The following is a 15,947-nucleotide window of genomic DNA, read 5'->3' on the forward strand; positions in this document are numbered from 1 at the left end:
CAAACCAATAATAAAGTAGGCCTAATCAATACCAAAGTGCCATTGTATAGAACATGAATAAAACTAAAGGTCGCTTATTATTTGACTAGTAGGCCTACTTTTCGACGTTGCATATGGATCGGATTTTTTTTTTCAATGGGGATATCAATTAGGATTTTGGCGTTGGAGTGTGGAGTGGGAAAGAAATGGTGATGTACAACAGACATGATTATCGTGCCAAAAGTCCGTGATAAACCATCTATATTGGTTTGGTTACTGTTATATTAACGAATCGCGCGATCTTTTTTTTAATTACAAGCAATAATAAGTTATGATAATAAGAAAAACAAATTTACTCGATTGTGCATATATCCTGAATATATTTTGTTATTATAACTTTTGCTGGTGATTTACATACAATGGTAGCTGTTTGTGTTTGTCCTCCAAAACAATTAGTAATAATATTTTCTCTTTATAGCAAGTAATTAATATTTCAATTTAAAAACAAATAATGTAAATAAACATTATAACACAAAATAAACGTAAAATAACGAGAAATTCGGCTACTCCGAACACAACCTGTGCGTTCATACGGTATGCACACATCACGTAGCTCAGAACTACTGCGTTCATACGGTATGCACACATCACGTAGCTCAGAACTACTGCGTTCATACGGTATGCACACATCACGTAGCTCAGAACTACTGCGTTCATACGGTATGCACACATCACGTAGCTCAGAGTTACTACGTTCATACGGTATGCACACACGTAGCTCAGAACTACTGCGTTCATACGGTATGCACACATCACGTAGCTCAGAACTACTGCGTTCATACGGTATGCACACATCACGTAGCTCAGAACTACTGCGTTCATACGGTATGCACACATCACGTAGCTCAGAACTACTGCGTTCATACGGTATGCACACATCACGTAGCTCAGAACTACTGCGTTCATACGGTATGCACACATCACGTAGCTCAGAGTTACTACGTTCATACGGTATGCACACACGTAGCTCAGAGCTACTGCGTTCATACGGTATGCACACACGTAGCTCAGAGTTACTGCGTTCATACGGTATGCACACACGTAGCTCAGAGCTACTGCGTTCATACGGTATACACACGTACAGTGGCGTACCGGCTATGAGTGTGCTCACTGGCTAAACCCAGCTTATGGGGGCCCCTGAGCAGTGCCCAGAGGATATACGGTATTCACACACGCAGCTCACAGTTACTGTGTTCATACGGTATGTACACACGTAGCTCACACTCGTTCATATGGTATCACACACGTAGCTCACAGTTACTGTGTTCATACGGCATGTACACACGTAGCTCACAGTTACTGCGTTCCTACGGTATGCACACACGTAGCTCACACTCGTTCATACGGTATCACACACGTAGCTCACAGGTACTGCGTTCATACGGTATGCAAACACGTAGCTCACACTCGTTCATACGGTATGCACACACGTAGCTCACACTCGTTCGTACAGTATCACACACGTAGCTCACACTCTTTCATACGGTATGCACACACGTACTAGCTCACACTCGTTCATACGGTATTCACACACGTAGCTCACACTCGTTCATATGGTATTCACACACGTAGCCCACACTCGTTCATACGGTACGGTATTCACACACGTAGCTCACAGGTACTGCGTTCATACGGTGTGCACACACGTAGCTCACACTCGTTCATACGGTATTCACACACGTAGCTCACACTCGTTCATACGGTATTCACACACGTAGCACACAGGTACTGCGTTCATACGGTATGCACACACGTAGCTCACACTCGTTCATACGGTATACACACGTAGCTCACAGGTACAGTTGCGTTCATACGGTATGCACACACGTAGCTCACACTCGTTCATACGGTATACACACGAGCTCACAGGTACTGCGTTCATACGGTATGCACACACGTAGCTCACACTCGTTCATACAGTATACACAAGTAGCTCACATGTACTGCGTTCATGGCGTTCATACGGTATGCACACACGTAGCTCACACTCGTTCATACGGTGTCACACACGTAGCTCACACAAATGTATCATACGGTATGCACACACGTAGCTCACACTCGTTCATACGGTATGCACACATGTAGCTCACACTCGATCATACGATGTCACCCACGTAGCTGACACTCGTTCATATATGGTATTCACACACGTTGCTCATAGTTACTTGCGTTCATACGGTATCACACACGTAGCTCACACTCATTCATATGGCATTCACATACGTCCATATGCACTTAACAGACCAGAGTTAGTAACGCGGAAGGCAGTCTTGGAAATGGCCAAACCTCACAAATAGGGTTCAATGACTGATGGGAAAACATTACAATGTACACTTTAGATAAGATAACAATATATAAATATAATATTTCAAACATAACTCATTGTTTCGATATAGTTTTAATCACATAGTAAACTCAACTTTTACAAAGTAAACATTTACTTTACCTCGTATAAGATTATATAAAATAGGAATAACTGTAAACATGACCCGTAGTTTCGTTCAAGTCAGTTAAGTCTCCGGGATGCGGATCTAATAACAATACTGTAACCCATTTAAAATCATTACACTACAATGCATTTGCATACAAGGAAAGTGATTTCTTTACAATGTAAATCGTTATTAAACGCAACATATTTAGTTCCGTCATTACAAGAAGTAGATCATCCGATATGGAATATATCGAATAGCTCCGGGAGTTCTCAACATAAACACGCATTTGGCAAGTGATATGTTGCAATATTTCTAAAACGATGTTTTCTTGTGCCTTTACAATTGTTTTGGGGAACCGAAAAGTGTGATTATACTATAAACTAAAGTAATTGTGGTTGCGCAATTATGATTTTTATATTTATTGTTATGGGGGGTTTGTGTTAGAGGAGCGCCGAGCACGGTAATGGACACCTGAGTTTGCATCGCATAACATTTCACTTGAAAACATTTTACACAAAACCATGCTCCCCCTCCCATGATATTGTTTGTGGCGTAGGCGCCCCTCTTATACACAATGCTGGATCTTTCACTGGTTTAAAATTAATTAATTAGGTCTCCCTGATTGCCCGTTAATGAATTCACCTCGGTTATCGACTTTGTTTTAGTCTGCATCTTTAGTGATCGAGTGTTTAATTGTTGTCACGATCGTATTTTAGTCCGCACCCTCTACCAGGGAAGAGTGAAATTATAATTTCACTATTTCCTGGTAATAATAATAATATTTATTCGGCAAAAGTTCTTAAAAATACGTTTTACAATCCATCTTGCCAGGAGCAAGTAATAGGCATGAGCCCAAACAGAAAACTGCTCTTACTCCATCAAAAAATCTCAGCGGGAATTGAACCAGCGATCTCAACTGTGAGAGGCTGGATACATAACCATTACACCAAACTCTCATTTACGATACAACTTTGTTGTCTCGATCGTTTTTGTACCGTAGTAAAGGGGTTTGGTCTGCCGGAATTTACCGCCGTTTTATTCATTTGTTTTCTTCTGCACCGTTTTATTGAATGAGTTTGGTCTGCCGAAGCTTGTTTATCAGCCAAATTGTCCAGGTACTTTTCATAATACTGATACTGGCGTGACGCTGTTAGCCATCAGTGATGGCATGATTGCTTAATATCTGCAATTCATTATTTCCTTCTTAATTTTCTTTCTTTCTTTCTTTCTTTTAAAGCGAAAATGTTTCATCGTATTTTTGTACACACTTAGTAACCATGTATGTTTAATCCGGAAGAAGTATACAAGTTTAAATGACTGATGGTTGGATAATAATGTATAATTTATTTGAAATGGTTAATTTATTGGTTCAATATTATATTTAATGTGACGATTTTAATTATCAAAAATAAACAGATATAATAAAATCTTTGTCTCACAATTCCACATTTGTCCTTTACTTATGTCACGAATTTCCAAAAACAGCAGTTTACAATGACAAAATACATTACTATACACAACAGTATTTGGTACTGGTCATAAACTTTATTTCAGCTGAAATTTGTCCATTTTACATATAATTTCAAATCAAATTTCCAAGAAGATGATTGGTGGACAAAAAGTTATGGAGCAATTTCCAAGAGGATGATTGGTGGACAAAAAGCTATGGAGCATTATTAATTAAATTATTAAATAAACGATAATAACAAACATATTTTATAAGAAAATAAGAGAAAGAAATATACAATTTAATAACATAAACCAGGTAACAGAAAATGATAGACGATTGTAGCTATCAAAGAAATGTAAGAAAGTGAAAAAAAAGAAAAGAAAGGAAGGGGTGTTACAGTATAATGAAAAGAAAGGAAGGGGTGTTACAGTAATGAAAAGGAATGGAAAGTAGGAATATCAGGATGGTTCAAGTTAGAAACAAAGTATAAAAGTATAGTGCATGAGATATTTTGAATTATATTTAATACTATCTATAGTTTTTTTAAACAAAATTGGAGAAATTTAAACCGTAATCTGGCGTGTTCTCACGGCCTTGAACTCTCGCATAATTCGCAAGCTTGTCGATTACCAGAGTTGATAAATGTACAAGCATTGCAGGCCCATGTAGCTGCTGCTGACGATGATGATGATGCCTCGTCTGATATATCAATTGGTCCTGATGAGAATGTAGGGCTAGGTGCTGTGGAATAAAAATGTTCATGAAAGCTACCTTGTACATCAGTAAACACATAAGTGTAATTTGGAAAAAAATAATGAATGAGATTGACCTATGACATGTCCAGCAGTTCTGAGTAACCATTATTTGACATGCTCTATAATGTCATTTATGTCATCACAGGTCAAGTTAATATTTAGTTATTACTGATGTGACATTACAGGTCATATCAGGTGATACTTGTCTAACCTGACATGACCTATAATGTTAAAGTTAAGTAATTATTCAATAGAATAGTCGTTAAGGTGCTTTCAATTTGCGATGACCTAGGAACCAGTCATGTTCTGTCAAGTCATTGTGTGCATACAGGGTCATTGGGACATGCTTCCTCACTGCATTCTAGGTCTACACCAATGACCCAATATATATAGGTCATAGTTCATTATAAATTAAAAGACCGTTAAAATACCTTGTGCAGCCATAAAGTGTTGTAGCGTTGACCAGTGTTCTCCTTTACTCCATTCCTCTGCTAATTTCATATCATGTAATTTTAAAGCATCCAAAAGCAAATCCATATGCTCCTGTAAAAAAAACATATTGATAAATTATTTTGAAATCTAAGTATCTGTCAAAACTATAAATCAAGGAAAACATTGGTTAGATTATACAAAAATGTATTTTATTTATTTCAAATTCTCGCCATTTATGGGATGGACAAACTTACTATATCATGCTTATAAATTAAAGGCGTATTAAACTTGATATTGAAACAGTGCAGAGCAAAATGTGTTTTTTAGACCAATTTCTTTGCAACTGCCGAACGCTGTGTTCTGCAATCCTTGCCCGTTTCTCCGCACACAAAATCAATCGAGCATGCAATAAATAATAACAATTAAAGAGCGTCACAAGCAGCAGGTCATCGTCGATCGAACATAAATCCTGAATCGGAGGAGGTATAGTAATCTCATGCACCCATTAAAAAATACATAAGAAAATATAATACATCAATCAAAGTACAATATTTATAAGTATTAACAGGGAAACAAACTTTCTGTCTTTCCTAACTTAAGAATACAGTAAACCTATTCTCTTTACTAGGGCAGGAGGCAGGTGCTCACCAGAGTTCAATTTAGTCTGAACCCTGGTTACCAACAAGGGCGTATCCCCATACTTCGGTTTGGGTTCAGTTTTTTTCTCTGAGTTTCTACTGTATGATCAGTGCATAAAACGCTTTAGTCTGAACCCTGGTTACCAACAAGGGCGTATCCCTTATACTTCGGTTTGGGTTCAGTTTTTTTCTCTGAGTTTCTACTGTATGATCAGTGCATAAAACGCTTTAGTCTGAACCCTGGTTACCAACAAGGGCGTATCCCTTATACTTCGGTTTGGGTTCAGTTTTTTTCTCTGAGTTTCTACTGTATGATCAGTGCATAAAACGCTTTAGTCTGAACCCTGGTTACCAACAAGGGTGTATCCCTTATACTTCGATTTGGGTTCAGTTTTTTTCTCTGAGTTTCTACTGTATGTATACTGTATTCTATAATATATATACTCTGCATATTTGTTAGACTCTCACATGCCATATATTGTACACATTTCTAGAACATGTATGCACTTTTTCATGGTGCACGTCCATTGGACGAGTACCTGCTAGTAAGTATATATGTATGTATATAATCAGTCCATTAGTGATGACCCATATAATAGATAAGTACATGCTAGAGATCAAGGCTGCTGTGCTTATCATACAATACTTCATTTGAACCTTGTGAGTAAACTATTTTATATAATAATATTGATATAGTGATTAACAGCAAGGCTAATTGAAGGCAAACTTTATGCTGTAATCATTGAAAAATGAAATACAGTAAAACCCAGGGAGTTGTACACTAACTCCCTGGTAAAACCCCTCTTTGAAACACCCTTATTCAGTTAAGTTATCCTGTTAAGAAGACACTTTCCCATGAAACAAGAGGAAGTATACGTTTTACACTACAGCCAACTCCTATTCAGAGGACAACCCTATTAAGTGGCGTCCAGATAGTGTCCTCTTAATAGAGGTTGTACTGTTATCTTATATGAGATGAGATCATAAGAAATTCTATTTTCTGCATTTCTAGAGAGTACAGAGTGATTTATCTTGTACCTTTTTAAAAACTGTACTTTAATCTAGTTACCCAGCTAGACATGAAGGCTAGTTGATATCCAGGGGCCCTCTATGACAATATCAAACAAATTTACCTAACTAATAAATAAATAAAGATATGTACAATTGATATTAAATTTGTTTGTGAATTTTTGGAATATTTATAATATTCTAAAAATTCACAAACACTTTACAAAAAATTAGAAAGTCATACTTGAGTGAAAAGTTAGTATTTGCATACCTTTAGAGGGAACATTTCAAATGTTGCTAGGTACATAAGAAGGTGAAAATCTGACATAGCTTGTAGGAATTCAGACTTTGGAAACTGTTTCATATATTTGGATAAGGCTGTTAAATCTTGGATCTCCCCAAACTCTGATCTATTCTCTATTGGAAAATGATTAGCTGCGTTACGACCATTAAATGCATAGATTGGATCCTTTGAAAAGCCACTTGGTACCTAAAATAAATAAATTATGGGAGAACATATTACAACATAACAAATATGATTTAATATTGAGGATAAAAGAGTTACTATCAAGGCTTTTTTTACACTGCATTTGACTTTGTTCGTGAATAAAAAGTCTCCTTTTTTGAATAACAGTAGTAATTGAAAATAGTTTGTTTGTCAGTTAATAATTAGTAATTGTAAGAACTTGCGTCCAATAGCAGGAACTCTACAGGTAACGGTCTGGCTAATTTCTTCAGAACATTTCCATAACTATCTTTTTCCTAAAAATAGAAACAAAATTGCAGTCATATGTTAGAGCATAGTCAATAGAACGTTTCTATTGACTATGGTTAGAGTGTCACTATACTTAGTATACATATAAACACTTCAAAACCAATGTATTTGAAATTTATATGGGAAAATAAAATCTTGGTACGTAAAAGGAGGTTATATTGTATTTAGACTCAAGTATTTAAAGTCTATAAATAAATGTTGACATCATCTTCTTACAAAGATCAAGGGAAAATAAAATCTGGGTATATAAAAATAAATATAGATAATTTATTTAGATAAACATTTCTTAGTCTGATCTTTGATGGAAATGTATTGATCTTGTTCCTGTACTGTACTTACATTATAAAAGACATCAGGAACATACTGATCTTGTGTGGATTCTCGTATGTAGCCTAATTCTGGGGCGTCTTTAGTCGGAATAAGGCAGCAATCTCGTACAAGTGCCATACACTGATTTGATACCTGATAGCACTCTTGATGAATTTGATTATTTACATCTCCTAAACAAATTAAATCATACATAAATAATTTTTTTTATTATTATTAATTTATTTTTATTAACAATAAAGTCTTTTGAAATGGTTTGTTTCCTCATTTATTGTTTTTTGAAAAGTAGTGTATATGATCAAATATAATCCCATGCTCAAGTATAATCCCACCCCTAATTTGGGTTAAATTTGGACACAAGACATTGGTAAACCATTGTTATTGCAATCCTAGTATAACCATATCCCCTTAGCTTTACCAAATCTCAAACCACATTGTCCCATACTCGGTCATACTGTATATTCATTGTTCCACCAACTACAAACAATCTTAGTCAACAAACTTTTGCCAATGATATACATGACCTATTATTCACCTAATAATATTTACTCATAGCTGACAACATACAATATGAACTGGGGTTAGCAAACAACATTCAATATTTATTGTTGTACTTATCTGTATGTTAAACTACATTGATTATCTAAATGGAATTCTTGTTTATTTTCTATTCAGATCTGGTCATACTGAGATATGTTTGATAAATACATCTCACTATCTTACTACTAATGGCGTGATGGATGCAAAACATACACACATATCATCAAAATTGTACATACAAAAAATACATTTGCGCGCTCATTAGTCATGTGACCATATTTGGTATTTAATTTACAGAATGGTAGCATGTGATAATAAAAAATTGATGTTTGCATAGTCTAGTTAATAGGGATCTTTTGATTTGTGACAACCGGTGACCAAACTATGTTGTGTTATTGCATTGTGTGCATGCAAAATATGTTTCCTCGCTCTCCACCTCGACACAATTTTGATGGTTTCTAGGTCCGATTGACCTAGTTAGGTCATCGGTCGTTGCAAATCAAAAGCTCCCTAATGTGTAGTGATGACATCACAATTGTTACTATTGTACCTGTTATAATACATGTTACAAACTTTGAGCCAAAGTATTTATCAGTTGCTTCATTGCATGGATTACAGTGTTGATTCTGAAAGCTAGCTGCCATTATACATTCTTCTGCACTTAAGAAATGAGCATCCTTCAAGAAGAAAAACAAAATAAAAACAGTCTTAGAAAACATTCACAAAGGGAGTCTTCATTATAAAGACCAAAAAAAATAGATTGATAACCACACCCTGCCATCACCCACAATACATTTGTAAATTTGTTTAAAGTATTTTAATGAATTTGAATTGTCACTAAGTTACAAATAATTAATTTACTTTAATTAAAATTACATACCATATTTCTTGTGTGTTTAACTGTTCCTTTATTTAAATCTTCTGGTATTAAATCTGTGAAAATCCAACCCACCTGTATAAAAACAAAACATGTTATCAAATATATTTACTCATGAGAAAGCATAAGTGTACAATTATAGACAGATGTAGTTGTATTAGACAAATGTAATGGACAAAAAATAAATAAAATCAAGCTAAAACATGCTTTGTTGATAGATAATGAAATGAAGTATAAGATTTTCAACAATTTTGACCAACTATACTATGAACCAACCAACTATATATTAACAGAACTATGAACTATTATTTTAATCTATTAATTTAAAGTTAGCTCACTCACTTAAACTGCAATCATTACAAAGTGTATCTATTTCATACATTTCATTTTTTTGAATTGCTGATTTAAAAAAAAAAATTAAACATATTACTTGTTCTCAGATTCTGAGGAAACAAAACTCTTATCATCATCAGGTACTAGTGTATATATTTTATTTACTTAAGGCTAAAGTCATGCAGTTATTTCTGTAGAACTGAAATTTCAATCTGGTCATAAGGCAACTTTACATTGATATCTGCCATATTTATATAAGCAAAACAATTGAAAGAAATTAAAATAGTAAGGGGTAAAGTTATGCTTCGTTCAGCAAAAACCAGTAAGTTTAAAGGTCAAATCTGACATTACTCCAGATATTATTGACATTAGTGATTGCAAATGCTGTCATAGCCATGCATTTAGCATGCTAACGAGACGTGTCGTAAGATGATTTTAATCTTATTTACATACAAAACATAACTGTTAAACTTTATCAATCAGTCTATAAGGATGATTGACTAACGGATAAAAATAGATATCAAAACCATAAACAACAATTAATTTATTATAAGGTAAAGCAGTAAACCATTTTATGAAGAAAAGATCAGTCATAAAAAAAGATATTTTTCTGTAGCATCAAAGTTGAAATTCTGAATATAAAAATAGACTAGAGATAATAAAAACTTCCCAAGACCCTTATCCATCAAGGATTCATTAATGAAGAACAACCATACATGCACAAGATAGCATCATTTGATGTCTATAAACCCCTTTGATAACATTTTGATCTGTGAATTTTTGGATTGCTCAAATGAGCCAGCTATTCCTCTACTGCTACTAAAAGCAGTGTTTTCATCTCTACTAAGACTAGTTCTTGTGATCATAATGATTACCCTATCATAGCCTTATCCTATTATGACCTCAGACAGGCAGTTACAGGTACTTGATTTGTTAAAAAGTAAACAAATATAGATAATGACCACACAATCAATAGTAAACACAAATTAGATTGCATACTCTGTACAAACATAAGGTGAAATCCAAAATGGCTTAAATTAGATGATTACACATTTTTGGAAAAGCCAAGAAAATCAAATATATATTATATAATAAGACACTTTTAAAACCAGAAAGTGACTGTTGCCGACCTCAAAACAACTTTCGTTTTAATGTAATTTATTCTCTATTTTATACTTTTCAACTTTGACTTTATATTTTATTTCCATATGTCTTGACAAAGAATGGTAACAATCAGATGTTATGTATATTATAAGGTTAACAGAAGTCACAATGTTGGATCTGTTTCTAAGTATAGTCTGCTGGGAAATTGAACCCAACAACCACGCAACATATGTCCCTGTCTCAGAAATCAAGTGGGGTGACTAACTTGGCATATTATGGAATAAATTCAGGCTAGTTATTTCAAACTGGTTTTAGATTTGTTCACTCCACTAGATTAAGTTAACTGAGGGCAGTAGACTGATATCAGCATTCAAACACAACCTGAGTGGTGGTATAACATAAATCTTCTAATTGTAACCCTGGGTTATTATTCTTTGATTGTTTTTTTAGGGTGGGTTACTATTAGAAGGGGGGTTACTATTAGAGTAGTGGGTTACTATTACTAATCTTAAATTAGGCACCTGAAAATAGTAACCCACCCCCAACTTTTCCGGTCAGCAACTCATAGTAAAATAATAAAACAGTACGAATAAACAAATTTGTTTGAACTCTAACTTTCTCAAAAACACACAATCCTCCTCCACTCCCGAGATCAACATGCATTATCTCCTTATTTTCAAAATACGGCTGCATCATAAGTTTTTGACTCTAATAGTAACTCCCATGGGTTACTATTAGAGTAGTGGGTTATCATTATAGATTGACTTATAAGGTGGGTTACTATTAGAAGGGGGGTTACTATTAGAGTGTGGGTTACTATTAGAAGATTTACGGTACATTTTATAGAATCACAACATACTTCTTTTTGGTTTAATCATTTGGTTAAATGGTCAGTAATTGCTATTATTTATGAAATAAGATGAGGTATTTGTATTTGAAGACTCTTTACAATGATAAAAACATAATTGTTTTAAAATCACGATTGATAAATAGGCAAACTGCCTTCAAATGTCTTGACATGTTTCGAGAAACAGTTTGCCTATTTATCAAATGCCTCACAATTGTAATTTTAACTTGAAAGTTTTGTGGAATCATACATAATTGTCTTACCTTTCGTAAACCAAGTTTCATTGCTATACTGTCTATTGTTTCATCTTTTGCATCTGGGAGAAGTTCAATACTATGTGCGGTTGCTCTCTATGAAAATTTTAAAAAAAATTTGGAAAACTCTAAGGTAAGAATTTGACATCTAAAGAACCTAATTAACTCTCTGAAAACAGAAAACTCTCCCAAAACAGGATTTGACCTTTGTGGCCAGATTTTCAGGAAAATCGGAAAATGTGGACAAGGTCTAGTTTTGGGAGAGTTGTAAAGTAAACAATTTCTAACCTGAGGTGGTTCATAAATAGTTGAAACTATCGCTTTTATACCAAGAGGAACGTCTTTGTGAATGTCATAGCGACCAAACATATATCCTATCCGCTGGAAACCGGTCTTGCGCCAATACTCTAGAAAGTTGTCTATGACTTTGGAGTTCTCAAACATAACATTATCCACATGCCGATAGACCTAAACATAGACACAAAATACATGTACTTAAGCTTTGTTTGTTTCAAAACAGCAACCAGCCATGCACTCTATATTGTCAACATTTAACTGTGATTTTTAGGTTCTTACCTGTCTGTCTAAGGTCACTGGACTTGGCTGACAGTTTGTACAGATGCCATCTGGCCATGATGCATGTCCAGTAGGGCAGTTTGTCTTTATTTTGCATGATAAGTTTTCAAGATTAACAAATTTCCCTCTAAAAAAGTTCAATTTCGTTATTTTATTTTATGTATTTAGGTACTTATGGACAAGGATTCTTAATAGCAAATTAATGACTGTCCCATCAGATATGTGGTAATTCGCTGGATACATTGGCTATTTTGCAAACCAGTTCACTGGGGCAGCCCCCTACGCGTCTTGAATAATGGACTGGGTTCTTTAAAGTGCACGCAGGCAAACTATGGTTTATAGTCCTTATCCATTGAACCCATGCCGATATTATTGGCTCATCCTGTTATGTATATTAATAATTGTTTGTTTTTTCGTCATTGTTTGGTCAGTTTTGTGAAGTTGTGAAATTAATAAATTAAAAAAAAAAAAAATTATAAAACAAATTCAGTTAAGTATGATGTTTGCACACCGAGAGATGCACCCCCTGGCGCATATACCCATGTGGTCCTTCGTCAGTATTCATCCAGATCCAGATAAGGTAATACTTTTTATTTTTTATCAGAATTGGAATAAATAATTGTCAACAAAAAAACAATGCCTCAAATTAAATTTTTATATTTAAAAATAGAAGTTTCTACAGTAACAATATTTCTACACTTCTATTACTGTAGTATGGATGCTATGAAATGAAAGATGGTAGGAATTTACAGAACACTTCAGATCAAAACTTACTTATCTGCACCTCCTTTTAACTTTCTTAAGTACGTGTGAAAGGACATGTGTTTGATTGGGGGATCTTGCATCATCATGTACTTCTCATCATAAGGCTGTGTGAAAAAAAAATATAATTATAATATCCTGGATTTATATAGCGCCTAATGTTGTGAAACCTCTAAGCGCTGAACATTATTACCCCAGTCATTTTTTTTGGGGATCAAACACGTATGGAAACATACTCCCATAATGCAGCTAGTAATCAGCGCAAAGTTGTGTCTTGATCTAACTGGGTACCCATTTATACACCTGGGTGAAGAGAGACAAACGTAAGTATCTTGCGTAAGGATACAAGCAAGGCGGCGGGAGTTGAATTCGAACCTCGATCTCACGATCAGTAGTCCATCGTCAAAGACAATCTTAATCAGAGCCTTCCATTTTGTAGTCACCTGAATGAATACCTACCTCTAATGGAACGCAATGAACACATTTTGAGTTCTCGTTGTGATGGCAACTAAAACAAACAAAAGTAAAAATATTTAAAAACATATGCATTATCAATTTTTGTAAACAAAATATGATGATAGTATCATGCCTTGTAAATTTATGTTCAAGATTAATTTCATTTCTGTCTGGAACCCATAATATATGATTTCACCCAGAAGGGTTTGACCCTACAATGTTGTTGACTGATAGCTATTTTGTCTAATGACAAGCAATGTCCAACATAGACAGTTCATAATGTCACATTTTTTAATGAAAAATCAAAACTTCTATGACGTACAATTGTAGATCTCTCTGCCTATATATCTTGCCATCTTGTTTAGCTAACAATACATCCACATCATCCTCGTCAATCTTGATAGCGGCAACACTTGAAGGTGTCACAGCATTTGAAGCAGCAGCCCCAGTGGAGGAGCTTGAAGCAAAAGCACCCGCTTCATCCTCCGTTTCCATTGCACTTGATCCATGAGCATTTGGGAACAAATAAAACATGTCTCCATTTCTGAGTGAAAATTATAAAATATCTCAAATTTAAAAATGAAGATTTTTTTTTAAACATTTCTTTGCATTATAAACTGTAAGTATAACTGCCATATAATCTCTATTCAAACAATTTATATATTTGTCTATACCTGATATGCAAGGTATGAAGAGTTTGCCTTGATGCTGATGTTATTTCTTGTGTTTTATTTCTACATCTATATATGTTGAATCCATCTCTTGGTATTTCAAGTTCATCTGCTACCTGTGAAAATTAATATACACTATTATAGCTACTACTGAAGTGAAAAATCTTGACTGCCAACATGACTACTATTAAAGGCCAGGTGCGGGCAAAAAATTCTTATTGATCATACATTCCAATAATTATTGATCTATAGTTTCCCCTATGTTTCATAATTTTATTTGTGTTACACATGCTTGTTGAAAATAAGCACTTTCTTATCAGTGGGGGGATAGTTCAAATTACAAAGTAAAATCTTGATTCTTTTGTACACAAATGTTGTAAATAGAGCATTTTTGGAAAACTATAAAAAATAAATGGTGTGGTAAAAAATGTTATCAGATGACTAAATATAGGTAATATCTTGAATTTTACGTTTCTGGTATTTTTATTCAACGTCAGAGTTTTATTTTCATGCTATAGCAAAAATTATCCACCGTATATCCACATCTTTTTTTCCAACCTTCTAGGGAGTCACCAGACATGTTATTACATTAGTTAAACTACCTAACTACTGAAAAAAAGTCTTCCTGGTTTTTATAGCAGAATTTTGCCAAATTTTGTATTTGACCATTTTAAGGGAAATTCATGTTTTTTCATCTTGATTTCTGTTACAAATATTTGATTTATGTACAATTAACCAGATATTAAATTTAAAATTCATGCCTGTACCTGAGCTTTAAAGCTTTTTTCCGAGTAAATATTGTGGCACTTTTCTTGTGACATAAATCAATAACGTGTTACACATATCAGTTGACATGAATTGATTCCTTTGGCACTGTGGAGAAGTCTTAAATTGGCTCTTCTGGAGCAGTCTTAAATTGCGGAAAAAACCTAATAATCACTATTCAGCAGATTTTTAAATTGCACAAAACGAACAATTAAATATCCAAAAATAACATTAATAATTAATGAATGATGATGTTTGCATGTGCTTTCATAAAGCCTTACTCTACCATGTACAGATTAGTTATTTGTATGACCAAGTTGTACTACTGAAACAATACCTTTTGTAAAAATTTGGACACAGATAGTGATGGTGAAACCTTGACTCGTTTTGTACCTTCAGATGATTGAACTCGAACAATCTGATAAACAGAAACACACATTTAAAAGAATTTACTACTTTATTTCTATTGTCACTCATAATATTATATAATCAATGAAAGATGATTGACGAATTGAATATTATCAGGCTTCTATATCAACTACTATCTAGCTAGGCTAGGCCTAGACTAGGTAGGCCTAACTGTTCTGATGAACCAAGACAGGAGCACACCTACGCCTGGCCCCCATTCCTAGTTGGTAATGAATGAATCAGAGAAGGCCTAGAAAATTTCTTGATTATTGGAAGTTAAAATTCTTTAACAAACTTCTAAGCAAGACAGATGAGTGTAAATACTTACAATAGAATTCGACATTACCCCCTTTCAGTGAGGACAATCTGTTATTAAAAGTAATTTGGTATATTTTACGTTAGTTATTCAGCACTTTTTCATTTATTTTCACAAAAATGATAACGCCACCACCAGTGTCCAACTTGTAAAAAAAACAGCAACCTTTGACCTTAATTTGT

At 34.3% G+C, this 15,947-nt stretch overlaps 1 protein-coding gene and 1 long non-coding RNA gene across 2 annotated transcripts in view; one reads left to right on the forward strand and one right to left on the reverse strand.

Moving 5' to 3' along the window:
• LOC144840834 (uncharacterized) overlaps nucleotides 1-15,947 on the forward strand; it is a 63,082-nt gene that overhangs the window by 38,087 nt on the left and 9,048 nt on the right. The gene's annotated exons all lie outside the window — the stretch shown is intronic.
• LOC144840016 (nuclear protein localization protein 4 homolog) lies at nucleotides 3,903-15,911 on the reverse strand. Its single transcript, XM_078695632.1, has 16 exons — nucleotides 15,778-15,911; nucleotides 15,379-15,459; nucleotides 14,280-14,392; nucleotides 13,928-14,149; nucleotides 13,609-13,657; nucleotides 13,162-13,256; nucleotides 12,388-12,514; nucleotides 12,100-12,279; nucleotides 11,821-11,907; nucleotides 9,277-9,348; nucleotides 8,947-9,073; nucleotides 7,869-8,029; nucleotides 7,445-7,516; nucleotides 7,026-7,244; nucleotides 5,108-5,219; nucleotides 3,903-4,662 (listed from the first exon to the last, which is right to left on the reverse strand). The coding sequence occupies exons 1-16, from the start codon at nucleotides 15,790-15,792 to the stop codon at nucleotides 4,508-4,510; spliced, it is 1,887 nt and encodes a 628-aa protein (XP_078551758.1). The 5' UTR covers nucleotides 15,793-15,911; the 3' UTR covers nucleotides 3,903-4,507.

This window comes from Antedon bifida, chromosome 4, assembly GCF_963402885.1.
Source record: "Antedon bifida chromosome 4, ecAntBifi1.1, whole genome shotgun sequence".
NCBI lineage: Eukaryota > Metazoa > Echinodermata > Crinoidea > Comatulida > Antedonidae > Antedon > Antedon bifida.